A 21,050-nucleotide genomic window follows, 5' to 3' on the forward strand; every position below is an offset into this window, starting at 1 on the left:
TTTATTCCCACTTTCACTTTCTCTAGTCTCCAAATGATTTGACTCATGCAGTGAACTAAAGATATGAGCAAGTTCTCCGAGTTTCTTCATAGCCACAGGTATGGCTAGAGGGTAGGGAACAAGAGTGTGATCTCTGAATCATGATGACCCAGCCCTACATGGAAATACCAAGGATTGAACATGAGACTTTTATAATAATATATAACAATTTATTATTTATACCCTGCCCATCTGGCTGGGTTTCCCCAGCCACTCTGGGCGGCTCCCAACAGAATATTAATCCAAAATATCCAGTCCAGCATCCTGTTCCCAGTGTTGCCAACTAGATGCCTGTGAGAAGCACACAATCAAGACCTGCACACAACAGCAGTTGCCCTTTCTGCAGTTTCCAGCCATCATGGTTAGTAGCCACTGAAAGCCTTTTCTTCCATGAATTTTTCTAAGCCTCTTGAATTCACCCAAGTTGTTGGTCATCTCTGCCTCTGGTAGGAGGAAGAGAAACAATGGGAAGGAGGGAGCAGAACAGATGGACTAAGGGAAAGGGAAAGAACCGAGGGCTGCTGATGGGACTTCTAGCGCCATGCTTCACATGTCTGCATACACACATACTCCCCCGAGTCCTCCTGCCTGCCTGGCCTGCTATCAAGTCAAGAAGTGTCTTCTCCCTCCTCTGGCAGACAAGGGCCAGAGGGAAGGAAATAAAATGTTAATATTCTTAAATGTAATATTAATAAACTGGAAAAAGAGAATTGGAAGTTGGTGGCACTGTGGTTTACTGAATAGTGTTGGAAGATTATCGTACGTTTCGGCCCCTCTGGTAGTTGTGCTGTGAGATGCCAGGGACCAGCCCCCCCCCCCCCCTTATGCTAAAATATGAAGCTACTGGGAGCAGTCATCAAGAGATTCAGGGCACGATGCCAGTTCTATGTCTATTACATCTGAATCATCCCTGGCTTCACCCTTACTTAATTTACATACTTCACATATGGGCCAATTAGGAAGTCAGAAATTAAAAGCACATTTATGAACAGCAGCTAGAACGGTAATAGCCAGAACTTGGAAAACCTTGCAATTAATGAATATTGATCACTGATATAATATAATCCAGCAAACAGCCATAACGGAAAAGTTGTCACAACAACCGAAAGTGGCAGGGGGAGAGAAAAGAATAATATAATTTTTACACTGTATGGTGGTTGCTGGCATCCACCTGTAGACTGTTTAGGACTTTTACCCCTCTAGTGTCCCATTTTTTGTGAGTCATGTCATGGTTTTATGTGTACACAGAAATAATAAAGCATGGCATGACTCGATATATGACTCCAAGGGTCATCTAGACCATCTCCCTACAATGCAGGGATGTGTCGTATAACTTGGTATCACTGAATTCCTGTGCTCATAGCAACTTTTACTGCTGGGGCGTGTGTGTCTCCTTTGGTGAGACCCAACTTCCTCCTCCTTGATCCCTTTCGTCTTCTGCCCCCCACCCCAGGGGCTTCAAACCTTCCAGGGGGACCTTTTCCACTGCTGGCAGGGGCAGTAGAAACTCTTAAAATGCCGTGGCTCCAGGGGGTCATTGAGGCACCAGGCAAGTGACCGCTGCCCCTGCATTTATAGCCTACTTTTCTGTTTACAGAACCATCATTCAAAGCAGCTGACCAAAAGGCAATGTCCGCTACTTTTCAGAGGGAGGTTGTGTATTTAAGGGCCTCATCCCCTTGGAAGAGCTGCCTGCCTGTCCAAACCTAGTTCAGAGCGGAGAGCCAGCGGGGCCCCCCAAGGGCTGTTTTCCTCCCCTTTATGGTTCTGCCCGAGACCCCCAGCCTAATAGCAAACGCGGAGGCCGGCGCCGCTACTACGTCCAAGCCGCGGCCGGCTCCTCTTCTTCCTCCTTCTGAGGGCGTGCAGCTTGTTTCGCGTGCGAGGGAGCAGGCCCGGCGGCGGCGGCCCGCCCCAACCTCCGAGGCAAGTCCGGGAAGAGGCCGGCCTTCGCTGGGAGGTGTGCAGGCCAAGCAGAAGGCGAAAGGGCGGGGCGGCGTCAGCGTCTCGTCAGAGGAGGCGAGAGCGTGAATGGCGGGTGAGGCGAGCGCGGGGCTCTTCCCCCAGTCAGGGGGCGCCTGAGAGAGAGAGAGAGACCGAGACTCCAGGCGAGGCCGGAGCTCAGCTGCTGCTATGCAGCCCCTGGGCGCCCTGTGGGTGCTCCTCTGCCTAGCGAGGCCGCTGCTCGGTGTGGCCGCCCCAGGTGAGACCCGTCCGCCGCCGAGAAGGGCGAAACGAGCGCGGGGGGGGGGGGGAGAGGGGCGAAGGTAGCTCGCAGGGCCCGTGGCGGCTTAGTTTTTATTTTTATTAAGGCGAAGTGGAAGAAAGACCCTCGTCTCCCCGAGCCCACCTCTTCCTCTAGCTTCCTTCCCCGACAAGAGGTGGGTGGGTTTGGGTTCAGTAAGGAACTCGCTTCCCCAGGAGGCGGTGGTGGCCGCGAACTTGGAGGGCTTTTTAAAAAAGAGGGCTAAACACGTTCTCGCGAAGTTGATGGCTATGCTTTGCCTCTACGTGCTTCTGAATACAGTACTAGTTGCTGGGAACCCCAGGAGGGGAGCGGGCTCTTGTGCCCAAATCCTGGTTTCCCACAGGCATCTGGTTGGTCCCGGTGAGAACAGGATGCTGAGCTAGATCCATCAGGCTCTTCTTACGGTCCTTCAGATTTGAGTTGCTGTTTCTTCCACCCGGAAGGGTTCCTTGGTGTTTCGGGTGTTTTGGTAGGATTTCCCTGGCATAGAGATACAGTCGTGGAAAACCCCCGCGCCTGCTGTACTTTTCTGTACCGTTGTTAAAAGCACAAGGGGGGCTCCAAGTGTGGTCAATCTAGTGTGGAAGAACTTGCGCTCTGGGTATGCTCAGAAGACTGGCATGGCTTAGGTTTGACGTTGGAGCCGTGTCCTTGGAAACGGTTCCCGGGCCTCATCGCTGGAGAAGTGACTAGAATTTCCCTTGCGCACTTAAGGGTGCACTGAAATGGCCCACACTTTGGCATGTCTGATATGTGGGAGTGGGAGGTGTATGCACAAGGCTACCACAAATGAGGGTGAAAAATAGGTAGTGGGGGGGCGTTGCTGCTGTTGATAGTATGTAACCTCTGGTTACATACACTTCAAGTTACATACGCTTCAGGTTACAGACTCCGCTAACCCAGAAATAGTACCTCGGGTTAAGAACTTTGCTTCAGAATGGGAACAGAAATCGTGCTCTGGCGGCGCGGCGGCAGCAGGAGGCCCCATTAGCTAAAGTGCTTCAGGTTAAGAACAGTTTCAGGTTAAGAACGGACCTCTGGAACGAATTAAGTACTTAACCCGAGGTACCACTGTATTCTGCTGCTGCATACTGATGTGATTCTGGGGTATTGTGTATGAATGCCAAGATGAAACAGTGTTGATTAGGATTGTGTGGTGTTTGCGTCCTGGGGCTGAGAAGTGGCATACAGTGGCCTGGTATGGAGAGCAAAGCTTTGTGAAAACAATCTGTGGTTGTGGGTGCTTTCTTGATAATGGGGCAAGGGTTTCTAGGCCAGTGGATTGAGCTCTGGACTTTGGAGTTGTAGAATTCTTGTAGGATTCCTAAGAGTCCTGCTGGACCAGACCAGATGCCCACCTAGTGCAGCACCCTGTTCTTCGGGGGTCTATGGAAAGCCTGCAAGCAAAACTTGAGAGTAAGAGCACTCTTCCCAGCAACTGGTCTCCAGAGGCATACTGCCTCTACCAGCGGAAGTAGAACAATGTCTAGCAGCTGTTGATGGCCTTATCCTTCATGAATTTGCCCAATCTTTTAAACAGATACAAACCAGAGAATGTATTTCCTGACCAATACTACTACATGCAAACAAAAAGACAATGCAGTCAGTAATTAAAATGCAATCTACAACTTAAAGAACCACTTGAAAATTAAATTTGTATGGACAAACTAATAGCCAGCTGTTCAATAAACATATGATATACTAAAATATGATATTTCAGTAAATTGAAAAAGACATGCAGATTATATAAGACAACGGTCTTCTAAAACAAACACACATATGCCAGAAGCGTTTGAACTGCATAGCCTTCTTCAGTGCCTGCAAACATTGAAGGGCGTCCACTTGAGCATGAGACAAGAGGACATGGCCATGTTTGCAATATACTAATTACTAATTAGAAAATGTAGACTTTATAGTCATCATAAATACAGTAACAGCTAGACCCACATAATAATTTATTATCTTCAAACAATATCATATAGATAAATTACTGATATTGTTGGTTGCCTTTTTCTGAATCCTTTTCAGCTCTATATTATTTTGAGTTGAGGTGATCAGAATTGTACAGACTTATATAGATTTATATAATTGTATTATGCTATTGGCAATTCTATTTCCACTCACTTTTCTAAATCTCTAGTATGTTGTTTGCCTTTTTCACAGCAGTCACACACTATCAACATCTTCACTGAGTCATCCACTCTCACCACAAGAACTTGTTCCTTGTCAGACATCACCAGTTTAGACCCCTTTAGGTGAAATTAGGATTTTTTGCCCGAGTTTTCATCACTTCACACTGGCCCACACTGAAGCACATCAACCATTTTGCTGCACAATCACCCCGTCTGGAGAGGTTCTTTTGGAGGGGTATGAAAGAACAATAATCAGAAAGGATAAATGTCCCATTCCACCCTCTTTTGGGTAAACTAGTTTACTTACTGCTTCGTCTAATAGAAGTGTATTGTGATGTTTTCCTTTTGAAGGGGATTAGGAGTGAGGGAGGAAAGCCGCTTTGGTTATGTTAATACAAGCTGATTTTTTGCAATTAGTTTTGCTGAGAATGATTGCCCCCAACCTACTTGGATGACACACAGGAATTCCCACCACAAATCTGGAACTACTTCAGTTGCTGTTCAGTTAATAGCATGGTGGGACGGATGTTCTTCATAAACTATGCACCCAGCTTTTAAACTGGACCAGGTGATCCAGACTACTTGAATTAGTTATTTCAACATTATTTTCTTATAACTAATCTGATGAAGCAAGCAGTGTATTGAGCATTTATAAAAACTTGAGCCATTATAAATTAGATTTAGGGTGCCATGGGCCCCTTCCTTTTTCAGAACTGATAGATGAAAAATTGGATCTAGTGAATTTGTTTCACCTTCCTTTTTAGTTTTATTTGCTAATATGCTTTGTCACTTTTCTATTTCCCTGTTATTTCTGAAAGTGTTGTCTGTAGCTCTGAAATATTATAGTTGGGTGGAAACCAAAAGCAGTAAGTCTCTTAAGACACTGTGGCATTCGCCAACTCCCCTCCCCTTACTGTGTGACTACTTATGCACTGAAAAGTGATCATCGTTTGGAATTCTTGACTGCAACACCCTTTTTATTTCGTTTTTGTCTCTGGTGTACCTTTCTAGGTTTTATAGCAATGGAAGACAAAAAAAGGGGGTGCTCCCTTGTACTAGCAAGTATTCTCTCTTATTTGTTTGGCAGTATAAAACAAAGACCAGTGACCAAGCTCTGGTGTGTTCATTTCCCCATTTCAATTCAGAAAAGAGAAATTATGTGCAAATATTAATTGACTAGTTACTTCAGTGTTAAATTAATGACTTCTCACCTTCTGAATCAGAAGAAGCCTTCTAGATTTCCATCTCTGAAGTTAAAAGTGGGTTTGGTCAGTTCCTGGGAGGAAACCCCACATATGCTACCCTGATAATCTAGATTGGGGTGGGGAACCTGAGGCTTTCAAGATGTTGTTTGACTCTGACCCTATCATCCCCTGCCAGTATGGCAAATGTTCAGGGATGATGGGAGTTGGAGTCCAGCAACCTTTGGATTCTTCATCTACAGGTTCTTCATCCCTTAGATGTAAGATTGTATGGTAATTTGAACATTTTGAACCAATAATGCCTGACTAAAAGGACAGTGAACCTGTATGCAGCCTCTGTGCAGTACTTAAAACTGGATGGTCTGTCCATCAAGGTCCAGGCGAAACTTTATTGTGTGCCACACCAGCTTAGCTATGATTATACCTATTCATATTCTACCTGCACCAGCATCAGGGCCCAACTCACTACAACTCACAACTCATTAGTATTTTTATTTGCCCTGAATTTTGGAGGCATCTACATTAAACCTGTATTTTTGTCAATGTGTATTAATACTCTGTTGTTAATGTCTTTATAGAATCTTCCTCCTTATCTGCGCCAGAGAATGTGACAATTCAGTCATATAATTTCGATAATGTATTGAAATGGTCTCCAGTTACAGCGATCAATGGTTCAGTGACTTATAGTGTTGAATGGAGGTTTAAAACACTCATGTAAGTAAATGGTTCTTGTATACCTCCAAAATTGCATTCTATGGTATACAGTGTTTGCTTTTGTAAGATCTGTATATGTTTGTATACAAAATTGGGTTTTACTGTTTAAACATATTTACTGAAGTATTTTTTAGCAAATTGTGTTGGAAATAATGGAAATTAGAGTGGTGGTTGAATTAAAGAAATGGAAATGTGCAAGTGTTCATTAAATTAAAAGTTCATATCCTAAGACAAGACATAATTTGTACTTTATTTTAGTCCTAATTGTCCCCTTCTGCTCTGATTTTCCTAATGCAGTTTGAATTGAATTGTGCTTCTATTTCAGGCTTTGCAAAGAGATTCCACTGGAAACCATAGTACTTGCTCCCAAGTAGAGTTTCATTGTATTTATTTATTTCATAAAATTTATACACCTATTGATTATATAAAAAAACAACTTTACAAAAACCTTGTAAAGTGGTTTACAAAAGATAAAACATTAAAATCAAGGAAAATTTCTATCCTACTTTAAAATATACAAAAGTTAAAATACTAAAACAATTAAAATTACCCCAACTTTCTAAGCTTCTGGATAGGTTTGTCTGAACAGGAATGTTTTTAGCAATGCCAAGACTGTATGTAGTTGAATGCACACTTGCTATTGAGTGGTTATGTATAGAATTACTCAGTAAGATATGCCTCATTGAACTCCTCATTTCTTCTTTCTGACTACATTGGTACCTCGGGTTACAAGCGCTTCAGGTTACATATGCTTCAGGTTACAGACACTTCAGGTTACAGACTCTGCTAACCCAGAAATATTACCTTGGGTTAAGAACTTTGCTTCAGGATGAGAACAGAAATCGTGCAGCGACAGCAGGAGGCCCCATTATCTAAAGTGGTGCTTCAGGTTAAGAACAGTTTTAGGTTAAGAACGGACCTCCGGAATGAATTAAGTTCTTAACCCTGTAACCCTGTAACCACTGTAATCAATTAATCTTACTTAGAGTAGACTTAATGGATATGCTTGTGCAGGACTTTCTGTTTGCAAAGTGGGTCTTTCCCTGCACCCCCCTTAACTTTGCTCTGAATGATTAAAAGAACCCCCAGAACAGGGGCATGGGGACATGGCAGGGAGAAGAAAGGGGAAGTTCATTTGGGCAGTCAAAAGACCTTCTGCTAATGGATCCATTCAATTCAATACTGCCCATTGGCTTCAGTGAGTCTACTGTACGACTAATATTATATAGCACCCAATGTATGTGAAGATTTTGAACACATGAAATGTACTATGTATTAAGAAGGCACATGCCTGTTGTAAAACCTTGTTGTAAATTGATTGCTTAACTGAAGCTTGAATCCAGTCCATTCTTGGGAGTAAGTGTTGTTGATCAAAGAGACCCTTCTGTGTATAGGACTGGACTGCATGTTAGGGTGGTTGCTCTTGAGAATGGGTAATCACTGTATTTTTCTGTGTATATTCTTCCCAAATTTTTAAAGTTTAAAATTGGGGGTCGTCTTATACACGAAATACTTAAAAATATTTATTTCTTAATTTTGGGCTCAAAAAAATAGGGGGCATCTTATGCATGGGGGCATCTTATACATGGAAAAATACGGTACATAGTTGTAAGTAACAGTTAATCAAATTTGAATTTGGCATTGTTGTTTCAAACGTTTAGAAATAGCTCCCATTGAATTTTAAAGAGGCTTACTTCCAGTAAAAGTTCCAGATTGAGGTTTCAGTCATGTTTATACTTACCTGGCTGCTTATCTGGGGAAAGTGACAGGTGTTAAACAAAAATAGCCCTTATTTGTACCTGTAAAGTAGTACTTGATGTAAATGGGAGATAAGAGGACAGGGAAAGGAAGTGTGGCTTCTCTGCTCACCTTTCATGGTAAGATCACATGAAGCCATATTATGGACAGTTCTTTTTCTCAAAATGGGCAATTTTTTTCTGTCACTATGCATAACTGATTCATGTATGGTAATGTAACCCCTTTTCATTTTGAGGCAGAGATGTCTTATACTGTGTGACTTTATGGAACTACAGGGCACAGTTTGGCTTTGTGAGCCCTGTCATAGCTATTGCCTTAGCGTTGTTTGGTTTTTCAACACTTGTGCATTGCCAAGCAGCAAGATATTTCTTTACCACTAATATAGAATGTATAAACTAGTATTTCAAGATTCAGCTAGATATTTCAAAGGAAGTTTTTAATTGATCATACACAAATGCAATAATAAGGAGTCCAAATAATGGTGTGTTCTTTGTATTTTTTTGCAGAGCATCAGAAGAAAAAGTATGGAAGAAAGTGAATTGCAAAGATATTACAAAACCTGAATGCAATTTCAATCATGAGAGGAATCATGACTGCATCATTTTACATGTTAGGGCTGAACAAGGGGAATTAAAATCTGCCTGGACTGAAACTAAGCCCTTTCGAGCACGGGAAGACAGTATGTTTCTTTCTATTTTCATCTACTGTATTTTATTCAGTACCTCTGGGGGAGAAATATTTCTCTTCCACAAAATGATATTCTGAAAAAAAATAACAGCCAAGGGTATCATGGCATCTTAAAGTATTTAAAATTCCACAAGACTCTAGTCTGATGCAGTAAAAACAAAATGTTGCTACTCCTTGGGGAAATGTGTTTATGAACATCTTATATTTCAGTCATCATAACCTTGCTGGTGCTACAATAGCCCTTCTAGATTAGGGTTGCCTTCTGTCATTTTTTGCTTCTACAACTGTGTTGTCCAATTCCCTTTCTCAGCGCAAGAAAGAATGCAGACAATGGCCTGGTTCACACACCATGCAAAGCTTTGGTTTAGTGCAATTGTGTGGACTCCTGGAGAGGAGAACACACCCATTTTGCTCCTCCTTGGTACTGCTGTAAGTCATGGTGTGGCTTAGTGAGTAGTGGTCAACTTTGTTTTACTCAGAGTATACACATTGAACATGCTGTAACTTGGGCCCATTAATTTCAATTGGTCTAAACTGAATACCACTCAGTATATTGTCTGAAACCAGGATTGTGGTTTAGTTTTCTTCAGAGTAGCCATGAGCTGAAACCAAGGTTTGTCCTGTGGTTTATATCTTATGGTTTATCTGGGAAACCTTAACCAGGAGTCTTGGTTTGGATGATATGCTAAGCAAGCCATTTCTTAGTGCAGCACAGTAGTAGAACAACCAGGGAGCAGCAGCAAAGCAGTCATGATCGCCGTTCCTGGTGCCCACATGCTTGTGCATTTGTGCTCTGTCATGATTTGGTTTAGCATGACATGAACCAGTGTTCCACGGATGTTGCTGAGTGGTAGTAACAAATGAGAACTTTTATCATTTGCCAGAATGAAATATTCCCAACACATGTAATAAGATTAACTTGTCCAGATGTTTTAAGAATACCTGTCATATCACATTCCCTACCAAATTCTACAGAGGTGTAGGGAACCTTTGCACCTCCAGATGTTGGGGAACTCAGCTCCCATTATCCCATTATCCATGCTTGCTAGGATTGATGGAAGCTGTAGTTCAGCAACATCTGAGGGGCAACAAATTCTCCCCTTCTGTTCTATATGAAGGTGAATTCTTGGGTGCATGGATAGGCAATCTGATTTCTGCTCCCACTACTGCTTTTGTCATCATAACTTCTCCAGGGTTCATGAGATTTTCTTGCAGAGGTTTCTTGAAAGGTATCAGAGACCACCAAGATATTCCACTCCTGCAAAGGCTGCTCCACTTATGTAAATGACAGTAGCAGAAAATGCTGCAGCTGTGCACTCCTTTGTGAATGCAGATCTGCTGCCATCATTGAAATGAACTACAGTGGTACCTCTGGATATGAATTTAATTTGTTCTGGGAGTCCGTTCTTACCCCATAACATTCGTATCCAGCGGCGCCTGACCTGCACAGGCACGTGTGGCGGTAGCCCGCTTCTGTACATGCGCGGGTGGTGGAAACCTTCCCGCTACTTCTGGGTATCCTGATCCTGAAGGATTTGCAAAGGGGACAGTACGTAACCCGAGGTTCCACTGTAGTTAGTATACCCAGCAGAAGTCCATCCCAGAATCCATGTGAGTCTTCAGATTGGATTATGTTTGATCACAATTAGTAGAAAATGTGACTTAACTTATACTTGTTTGCATTTACCCATTTCAGCTATTTTAGGACCTCCAAGAGCAATCAATGTAAGCTCAGACGGTACCATGATTCATATAAGCTTCTTGCCTCCCTTTGAGCCTGCAGAAAATAAAACTGAATATTTTGAATATTTAATTGAATACTGGGAGGAATCAACAAGTGAAATAGTGAGTACCTGCCTTTGCTCAGCAAGCCAGTAATTCCTGGAAAAGTTGAAAGACTAAAAAAAACAAGTAGCAAAAAGCCCTATTTATGATATAGGGGTGGGCATGGGTTTGAATGTGAATACATACACACTTTAGGGAGAGAGGGAGCTACATCTAAAGGGATGTTTCAGCCTGCTATCAATCAATTCTAGTAAGAATGGGATGGGCTATTTCAGTAGGAATTTTCTGAAAATAGTGTTTTGCAAATTTTATTGTTTACTTGGAAAGCTTCTGGAATGCACCTATATTTTCTTCATTTCTGCTGCAGATGTTCAGGTACATTTTGATCATCTGCGTATTGTTTGTATCATTTCTAAAGTGCAAAAATATCTGAGCAGCTAGTGAAGGACAAATGACAATCACTTGGGTGAGATGGGCAGAAATTAGATCACCATGTGTTTTTTTTGGGGGGGGCAGCAGCTACACTGTAAAAATTTGAGATAAGAAATGCCAACTTTGCAACATAGTCAAACATGGCATTAGATCTCTGTTGTTGTGACATTATGCTAATGGCCAGGGCAAATTCTGGTGGTTTTAACATATTATGAAGCATAAGTTTCAGCAGTCCAAAGAAATCCTGGTGACTTTCGTCTAGTTTTTAGTAGAATCAGAGTAAAACTATTTTGGAGAATGGCTTGTGGAATATACATGCAAACTAAAACATATCTCCACATTCTAATAAGGTCTAAACTGTGCAGCTTGTATGAATAGATGTAAAGTCAGTTTGCTTATTATTGCTATATAATACCGCCTTACTTTTTCCATCTTCCCATCTGCACAGCTGAGAGTTTTGAGCAAGAATAGGAGGGAAACATTCAAGAATCTGAAGGAAAGGACTGTATATTGCTTTCAAGTAACAGCATCAATCCCACATGTAATCCTAACATGCCAAAAAAGTGAAATCAAGTGCAAAGAAACTACAATTGGTGTGTATTTTCTTCATAAGCAATACAGTTATTTCTGTGTCATGAAACTGATGTGGACTTGAAGATGTGAGGTCACTTTGGCTACTTATTTCCTAATGCTAAAATTGTTTCAATTAATATATTACGGAGGAGTTTTGGGCACCTAAATGACTTCATTGAGCAGCTACATTGGCAATACAGAATTGGAAATTTTGTATGCCAAATATTTTGCAAAGAGATCAGGGTTGAGAAATGTGTTAAGGGTCATTTCTGCTGTCTCGTTTACAAAAAAAGTTCTGTGTAAGATTTTTAAAAATGTGTGAAACAGATTTCCATGTTTGAAGACAGCACATATCCATGTTGCTGTATGTACACAGTGCTTTTTTTGTCTCAAGGGTCATATCCACTCTTGGCCAATTCTGTGGGGGGTGCATGCTACTGGAGGATGTAGCTTCCCCACACATACACAGGCGCAGACTGCCTGATCCGTGCAGAAGGGGGTTATTGCTTCCCCTCCCCTCCCCTCATCAAATGATCAAGCTGATGACCATGGAGGGGACGAGTTGCATCTTCATCAGAGCACTGAGCTGTCTCTATTTTAACTACCCCCACAACCACCACCCAAATTGGTGGGATCTTTGCAGTGTGTGAGAAATAATTTGCTTAAGGGGTTTGAGAGTTAGCTATCCCTGCTCCAGAACCTACAGCCATCTTCATCTTCCTAACACATGTATACTCAGCAAAACAGATGTTAGCAATTATTGGACATGATTATCTTCATGCTGTTTTCATACATTCTCTACTTCCTTATATAGGAAATGTGTAAAAAAAAATCTAAGTATTTCTAATTGCTACATCTGCTATTTGCTCCCTTTCCAAATGTGATGGCTAGAAAGTATGCTGCTGTTAATAGTATCTCACATATTATTTTTTTCTGCTCCTACCAGATTATATATTACTTAAAGCTTCACAAAGAGACTGTTGTAATGTAGGTTCCTATGGACCATGACTATGAGGCAAAAAAAGGTTGCTGCTCCCCTTACCTGTGCAGCAGGTCTGCAATGTGATGCTTGAGAGTAGTGTTCCCCAAATGTATAAACATGCTACTAAATGTAGCTGTTGGGACGCGGGTGGCGCTGTGGATTAAACCACAGAGCCTAGGACTTGCCGATCAGAAGGTTGGCGGTTCGAATCCCCGTGACGGGGTGAGCTCCCGTTGCTCGGTCCCTGCTCCTGCCAACCTAGCAGTTCGAAAGCACATCAAAGTGCAAATAGATAAATAGGTACCACTCCAGCGGGAAGGTAAACAGCGTTTCCGTGCGGTGCTCTGGTTCGCCAGAAGCAGCTTAGTCATGCTGGCCACATGACATGGCCCTTGGCCAATAAAGCGAGATGAGCGCCGCAACCCCAGAGTTGGTCACGACTGGACCTAATGGTCAGGGGTCCCTTTACCTTTACCTAAATGTAGCTGTTAATTAGTAAATAACTCATTGATGTGCTTCTATTTAACAAATGTCTAGGCTTCAAGGGCAGACTTGCTGTCCTAAGTGGCTTGTACGTTATACTCTGTGCATTGGTGGTCCCTCTTTCCTTACTGGATTTTAGGTTTTCAGCCTTTGTACACTGCTATGCTGAAATACTCTTTGGTTATGCACAGGATGAAGCGGGAAGCAGTGATTGCTTCAACATGTTCCATTGAATTTGCTGATAGTCTTCTATTTATTTCATTTCTAAAAATATTTATATCCCGCTACCTAATAGAAAAATAAAGTGGTTTACCATAATACAGAAAACCATGCAATAAAAACCATAAAAGTAGTAATAATTAAAACCAGAGATGTATTAACTAATGTGGAAAATTGTACAGTATTCTTAAAATTCTTTGGTGAAATAGAAAAGTTTTTGGAAGGCATTAAAAAGTTTTAGTAGGTGCCTTCTGAATCTCTGTTGGCAGAATATTCCACAGGGCTGAGTTGATGACACTAAAGGTTCAGTTTCTTCTTGTTGACAGGTGGGCCTTAGCAATTTGAGGAATGATCAATGACCCACCTGCCGTTGATCTCCATAATCAAGCTGGGATATAAGGGTTCCGTCCCTGAAGTACCTTGTACCTAATATAAGGACCTTAAACTTGGCTTGGTAGTAGATGGGCAGCGAGTGCAGCTGTTTTAACAGCGGTGAAACATGTTCTTGGCCCCCATCAGCAGTCTGGCTGTCGCATTCTGCACCAGCTGGAGCTTCCAAACCAGACCCAAGGGCAGCCCCACATACAGCATGTTACAGTATCCAACCTTGAGGTTACCAACACATGGACTATATAATGGGCAGGATCCAACTAAACAGTTACACTAGCCTAAGGACTTGAAGCTTTGCAGTTGAACTTCCCTGTCCTCTCCTCTTCCAGTGCTACCTCGAAGTATTCTCTGAAGAGTTAGGGGAAAGTCCATGACAGATGTAGAGGTGGTACAGGGAGTGGCAAGGGCGGAGAAGTTCTGCTGCACACTTCAAATTCCTTGTGCTAGTGGAAATGTTCAGTTGGACACTGTGCAATGTGTTCAGGATAGTGGTGTAAATCTTAGTTCTAACCCTAACTGAAGGAAGCAGTTCTTTTTTTTGTACAATTGTCATGATCTAACATTCATTGCTCCATTTCTCCAAATATAAACTACTAGGGACTGCTTAGTTCAGCTGAGAATGTGAAATTCAGCCTTGCATATCAAAAAGTCCCTTGGCTCCCAGCCTTGTAGTTCCCTACCTCCAAAGCTCACTCATCTTTCTGTTCTCCTGTTGTTAGTTACTGCACCTCGTTTTCTCCCCCACCCCAGAGTTTCTTTTTCCATTGGGGTTTTCTCTGCTTATTCTGTTGTGTACTACCCCCCCCCCCCCGGTACCACTTGCCTTTAACAAACTTGTCTATGGACTTTTCTGCTCACCAGCCCACCTTTTTCTGTCAACAGCACAGACAGGAAGCACTGCATGCAGTTTGTGGAGATAAACTCACATTTCATTTCCCTCACAGAAGCTGCCTTGGTGGTCAGTGCTGTTGTCCCGATATTGTGAACATTCTGATTGAGAAATTGTTTCATCTATAATTCTTGAGATAAAATTAGTAATAATTGTTTTTTCCTCCAGAGTTAACGAGAATTCTGCATGTCGTACTGATATTTGGATTTGCAATATTTATACTCATTGGAATATTTGTGTGCATAATGTTAATTCAGAAATATAGAAGTGTAATCAAAGCACTTTGGAAGCCGCCTCTAACAATTCCATCCCACTTCAAAGAGGTATGTGTACTGGGATTTCCACTGATTTTAAAACCAGTGTGGTTAATCTGTAGTGGCATAGGTTTAGAGCCAGACTGGCTAACCTGTAGCCCTCCAAATGTTGGACTCCAACTCCCATCAGCCTCTGCAAGCATAGCTAGTGATCAGGGATTATGGGAGTTGTTGTCTTCCAACATCTGGAAAGCCTTGGTTAGTCGAAGAGTCAACTAAGTGTTTGAGCAGTTCCAGTATTTCTTCACACAACCTACGTCATTCAACTTCTCTTTCTCAGTTCCTTCCTGACTAGATGGAAACTTCAGTTAACATTTCACTGGGTAGTTTTTCAATGACCTCAGAAGTTAGCCAGCTATAAAATGCAATTATGAATATAATTCTTGGGTTTGGCCCAGCAGAACATCTCAGATTTCTTGTTTATTTAGCACTTCAAGTCTTTCCTTGTGTAGGTTGCTGTTGCTGTAGAGATTAATAGGGTGAAATAAAGTGGATAGCCTACAGTAATGGAGTTTAGAAAGTTGGTGGTTGGGCTCCCCAATAAAATAGTGTAGAAGAAGAAGAAGAAGAGTTTGGATTTGATATCCCGCCTTTCACTCCCTTTAAGGAGTCTCAAAGCGGCTAACATTCTCCTTTCCCTTCCTCCCCCACAACAAACACTCTGTGAGGTGAGTGGGGCTGAGAGACTTCAAAGAAGTGTGACTGGCCCAAGGTCACCCAGCAGCTGCATGTGGAGGAGCGGAGACTCAAACCCGGTTCCCCAGATTACGAGACTACCGCTCTTAACCACTACACCACACTGGCCATGTAGTAAAGCCACTCGCCCCCAACTGCCCCTCCATCACCTGTCTTTGCTCTCCGGCCAGACCAGGTTTCTTGCGCAGGTTGGCGAGGGTTTACTTTTCACAAACACAGGCCAAAATAACACCGGTAGGGCTGCCACCACTCCCTTTGTTCCAGGGGAACCCAGAGTCACAACCCAGGGAGAAGGGTGTGTCTCATTAACCTGGCAATTCCCCCCCCCCAAGCTGAATCCACAGACTTGCAGACAGAAATTCTACGGTAGAGCGTAACTAAGCGGAAGGCTAGGATTTAGCTATTCCCTCGGAAAAGGCACAAATACCAAACAGGTTCTTCTTTAAAAGTTTATTTTAAAAGAATAACACAAAACATGTTGAAAATCAACAGGCACTTCTTTTGAGTCTTACAAACAAGAAAATAAAAACGCTGTATAATCTAACTAGCTTTACATACTCACAACAATACTCAGTTAGGGTAGTCAAAGTAGTATGAAGTACTTCTGTTCAGGATTCCAGCCCCCAATTCCTTTGCATTCCTCCCACATATTTCCTTTCTTTTCCTGTATGGGGTCATTTAGCATTCTGTGCCCTTTGGCATTTTTGCAAATTGTTGTACAACCATGGAAAGTGCTGTATAGTTGAGGAGTTACCCACTTTTTAGTATTTTCCCCATTATAAAGCAAAAGACTATATCCCTTATAAAAAAGATATAATTTAGTCTGTTGTGGATAACCTTCTTGATGAAGTTAAGCTGTCTGTGTTTCAGGGAAACCATGTGAACAATTGCTGAGTTACCGTGGTTTAAAACTCTTGGTTCACAATTCCTGGTGGGCTCTCTTTTTTTACCAGTAAATAATGTACTTCATCAGTAGCTTTTTGAAGGCTAGGATTTCCAGAACTGAAGTATTAGTGTTGGCTTGATGAACATCAGTTGTGTAATGTTGAAGTTACAAAGATGGACTGATCCATTTCTTTCAAGAGAGAAGGTAGTCTGGGGTGCAGTAGAATTGACATAGATGAGCTTGTTACTATTTTTAGAAGACCTCTGAAGGATTTTAATGTTTGAGGTTTTTTGTGTTTTAATACTTTGTTGGAAGCTGCCCAGAGTGGCTGGGGCAACCCAGTCTGATAGGTGACACATAAAAAATAATAATTATTATTATTAGGTCCATTTTGATATATATATGGAAGAACACTGCATTATGTGAGCCTCCACTTGTTGCATAAAGGTAGCATAATCCAGGTAGATTTACCAACTCAGTGAAAAAGAAGCCTAAGGGTGGTTTAAGCTTGCTAGTTTAACACCCAGTGAAAATGTTTCAGGAATAGATCAAACTTATTTCTTCCTTCCTGGTGCTTATCAGTGAAGAGAGGTATTTATTAAACACACGCACAATTACGGCTGCCAGTACTGCAACTATGTGCTTGAAGAGGGTGCGGAGCTGAGTCAGGAAGGGGTGTGGCCTAGAGAGAGACCAGAGGGCTGTTGTGGATCCCATGGCAGGGGTGGGATTGTGATTATTTTGTTTTTATACTGTTACCTGATTTGATAGCCGCCTTGCGTTCTTGGGGAAATTAGGTGGGGAAAGTTAGGTATGAAAAAATAAATGGAGGAGAGTGCAGAGATCAATTGATTTTCCTTCTGTGGAAGCAGCTTGAGAGTAGTGAGAAAGAGGCAATATGTTTGTAATGCATTTTCTGCTTTCAGCCAGGGCTTGGAGGTGGCAAGTGAGTTGTTCCTCACTTGTATCTCAAGGCATATAGGATGCTGATGCTTTGGGGCTAGGTCTAGGTCTGGGAAAGAGGCTAAGAGCAATGTATCAAGTGGAGAACAGCATGGGTTTAGGCCTGCTTCTACCCTTGGGAAGTATGACTAGAGAAGGGATATATAAAACCTGGATAAATTATAGGATAAGATGTAACCTACAGATTTTTGAGAACATTGAATTTTTTGTGGAGGGTGCTTGGCAGGAGAAAATCTTAATTACCCTAATTACATTTTGGATACCTCATTAGATCTTTTGTCTTTTTGTATTAAACACTCCTGGCTGCTTCAGCACAAGCTACTCCTTTTAAAAAAACAAGAGAGCTGAAATTCTGTTGATCAGCTGCTTGGTAGGAATGAATCCACCTCTTCTACTCCCCACACAAGCAGCTTATTAGCAGAATGTCAGCATGTGGTTTTTTAAAACAGGGTCATTTTCTGTAGTCCCTGCATTTTGGCTGCTCTTGGAGTCCTGCACCTTCCCCAACTCTTCAAGCTCCTGAAGGCTAGGGCTTGTCCATCTTCTGTTCAGTCACCTCTAAAATGCATGGGGATAATGGATGAGTTTCAACCCTTTTCCACAGCTTGGAATTGTGGATGTGCCCTTCACTTTTCCTGCTGCAGTCTCAAAATTTAAGCTTAGGATGTCTGAGTCTTGGCTATCTCCACTGTGGCACCTCCTTAGTGAGCAAATTTGCAGACACTTGATTTGGCTATTTGGATACCACTGTTTGCCCAGTTGGAGATACCTGAATGGATATAGGTTTATGTGCATATTTATTTAGCAGCTTGCTGAATTAGGGTAAATAGTAACATGGGAACATACCATGATCTGAAGCGCTACAACTTAATTATGCTGCTAAATTTTGCTTTTTATCACTGCAGCCACCTCTTTAGTATTGTGAGTGAATATTTGCATTTGTATTTATCTGTCTTACAGTAAATATTTTTGTTTTGATGTAGTGAGATAACTTTCAGATATTTGAAGAAATGCTTTTCATAGATATTGAAAACGCCAGCCTTGAAGTTATCAAAATATTACGTAACAGCAAAATAAACCAGCTGGAATTTGGAGCACAGTGGAGAGGCTGCAAAACCCAAGTTGAATTAGTAGATATCATGCCATGAAACTTACTAGTTAATTTGAAGTTTGAACTCCAAAAAAGTCACTCTCTTGGTTTATTAATCCAACCAAATGAAGATGTTTTTACATGACATTAGATGAAATTCCCATTGATTTCAGTAGAATTAGCCTGGAAGTAAGAGTTCTGAAATTTGCCATTCTGTATGTGGGCAGTTATAATAGCAAACCATATTCATAAGGGAGAACTAAACCAGCAGAATAGAATTACTAGATTCTAACAATCTAATGCTGCTTTTCTCCAGGATTTACAAAATCTTCACGTGACTGTGGTTGAAGAATTTCAGAACTGTGCTGGAGAAGACCACTGGGACAATGTGTCAGAAATCTCTGAACAAAGAGAAACTGTGACAGACAATTTCACTGATCAAAATGAAGAGTTGACAGTGGAAGAACATAGATGACAAGATGATTAAGTGCCTTCAACTCTCATGTACTGATGCTAAACCTCAACGTCAACTTGTGGACTTTCACTACAGAGAAATTGTATTAATGCCCTCTGTTTAAGAACAGTTAGTTGCAAAACACACACACACTATCCATGTGTGAAACTGTGAACGAGAAATCAGCAGTAAAAGCATTAAGAGGACACACATGCTATATGCTGTGACTTGATTATGGATGTATTTGAACACTTGTCAAATTACTGTGAAGGGTCCCTCCTACCCGCCGCAGGCACTGAATTGTATAATTTATATTGATGGAATGAGGTTAGCAATTTTACCTGTCTTGGTTGCTGAAAGAGCAGAAAGACAATCTGGAGGTGCCAATTGATACTCCCCTTTGCTGCTTAATGTACATAAGCTCTTTCCATGGATTTTGGCTAGTGGGGCTGCTGCAGTTTTTGGATGGAATTCATGTTAGTGGTCGGAGATTGTTCCACCAGGACAAGTGTTTCTGCTTGCCTGACAACCATCTCCCCTTTCCTCCATTTGCATGCTGTTTTTTCTGGGTGTTCTCCCGACCCTGCAGAGTAGATTTGGGGGAGGAGAGCAGGGAAAACTTTGTTCTGCTGCTTGCGAGTCTTTGTGCTGGCATTTGCCCATGGAACCAAGTAGTTGAATCCAGCCCTTTCTTTGCTGATTCGGTACTTGCTTCCATCATTCATGCAATAACCTCTCACTTAGGTTACTGTATCCATTCTGGAATAAGGTGACCTTGAAGATTGTTTGAGTACTTCAGCTGGTACAGACTACGTCGGTCCTTACTCAGACTACAGCGCAGAGGAAAAATCCACTGAAATTATTTGATCTTTTTCTAAAGCACTGGGCCGTACAGGTTTTTGCTCTTCACTGGGGCCACGTGAAATGGTTTTCCTCTGCATTATTTCATTTACTGTAACAAGATCTAAACTGGTGAACCTTTATTTTGCAGCACTTATGTTGTGTGATGCTTTATCAAGTAATTAAATTACACGGAGGTCCCACTTTCTGAATGCTTGCTATGTGAAAATTCACTTATCTGAACAGGAGGAATTAGTACCCAAACCTCACTACACAGCACTGATTCAAATAGCTAAGGAGAGAGCATTTATTATTTCCTTGTTTGCCTTTTTCTGTTTGGCTGAGGAACTGTGGTGATACTTTTAGTAAGGTTAAGAGGGTTTTCCTGGGTGTGTGTTTGCTTTTAGGGGTTAAAATCTCATGGTCAAGAACACTTTAGAAATTTTCCTATAGGAATCACCAACTTGTTATGTGAATGCTCACCTATCAAACTATTTCCAGGGACTGCATTATGTTCAGAAAGGGGGACCTGCGTATTCTGCCTTCACTTTATAATTTCTAGTGACAGATGAAAATGTTTGTTTCTGAATGCATTTGCACTCTTGCACATTTTACATGTTATTGTGGATAAATTTTGCTTGAATTGTCTGTCCTTATTTTTAAATGTGTTTTTGAATCTGTTTTAGTTTTGCCCATTGCCTTGCAAGCTCCATTTTGAAAGCAGAAAATCTATTGTCATATTGTGATAAAACCCTAGAAACAATACTGGGAAGAAGGTACAGAATACAGGAATTCAGTTGCAAGGTATAAAGGGTTCTTAATATATTTTGTCTGAGATACATATTAACCCATTATTTTTCGGCTAGTAACGGGTATTTATCGCTATCAGATCAGGTCGTAAAACTAGTGTACATTCTTATTAATTTAATGGCGTTACTGTATTCTTTTCACTTGTTTTTTATTATATGCTATTTTTGTGTTTAGACTCATCTATTTTTGTGTTCTGTTTTCTATTTACCACTTTGGGCTTTGCCTAAAAGAAAATGTGGGATATAAATAAATTAAATGACAATGAAATAGGCCACCTCCATTTCGTTTTTAATCTTTAGTAAAAGAAAATAATCTAGAAGTGCAGGTTAATCCTGAATGTAATATAAATATTCAGTGGTTTGTGCCAATGCATTCTTTCTGAGAAGGAAGCAGCCATACCCTACAAACAAGTTCCTGTCCACTTCAAGTAGTGTAAACATTACTGTGTAATCCTGACTGATTTC

At 41.5% G+C, this 21,050-nt stretch overlaps 1 protein-coding gene and 1 long non-coding RNA gene across 2 annotated transcripts; one reads left to right on the plus strand and one right to left on the minus strand.

Moving 5' to 3' along the window:
• Positions 1-243: 243 nt before the first annotated feature.
• Positions 244-20,856, plus strand: IFNGR2 (interferon gamma receptor 2). The gene is made up of 7 exons (XM_081003594.1): positions 244-2,242; positions 6,200-6,335; positions 8,600-8,772; positions 10,477-10,625; positions 11,446-11,590; positions 14,702-14,856; positions 18,799-20,856. Exons 1-7 carry the CDS (start codon positions 2,173-2,175, stop codon positions 18,955-18,957), a joined length of 987 nt encoding a protein of 328 aa, XP_080859720.1. The 5' UTR covers positions 244-2,172; the 3' UTR covers positions 18,958-20,856.
• Positions 11,766-14,695, minus strand: LOC308476155. Its single transcript, XR_013985774.1, has 2 exons — positions 13,028-14,695; positions 11,766-12,675 (listed from the first exon to the last, which is right to left on the minus strand). It is a non-coding gene; the product is annotated as an uncharacterized lncRNA (long non-coding RNA).
• Positions 20,857-21,050: the final 194 nt, after the last annotated feature.

Source organism: Podarcis pityusensis, assembly GCF_964106645.2.
Source record: "Podarcis pityusensis genome assembly, chromosome: 4".
Classification (NCBI taxonomy): domain Eukaryota; kingdom Metazoa; phylum Chordata; class Lepidosauria; order Squamata; family Lacertidae; genus Podarcis; species Podarcis pityusensis.

Coding starts and splice junctions, on each gene's coding strand:
- IFNGR2 (XM_081003594.1), top strand. CDS start 2,173: ATGCAGCCCCTGGGCGCCCTGTGGGTGCTCCTCTGCCTAGCGAGGCCG. Junction 2,243..6,199: donor GCTCGGTGTGGCCGCCCCAG/GTGAGACCCGTC, acceptor ATGTCTTTATAG/AATCTTCCTCCTTATCTGCG. Junction 11,591..14,701: donor GTGCAAAGAAACTACAATTG/GTGTGTATTTTC, acceptor TTTTTCCTCCAG/AGTTAACGAGAATTCTGCAT.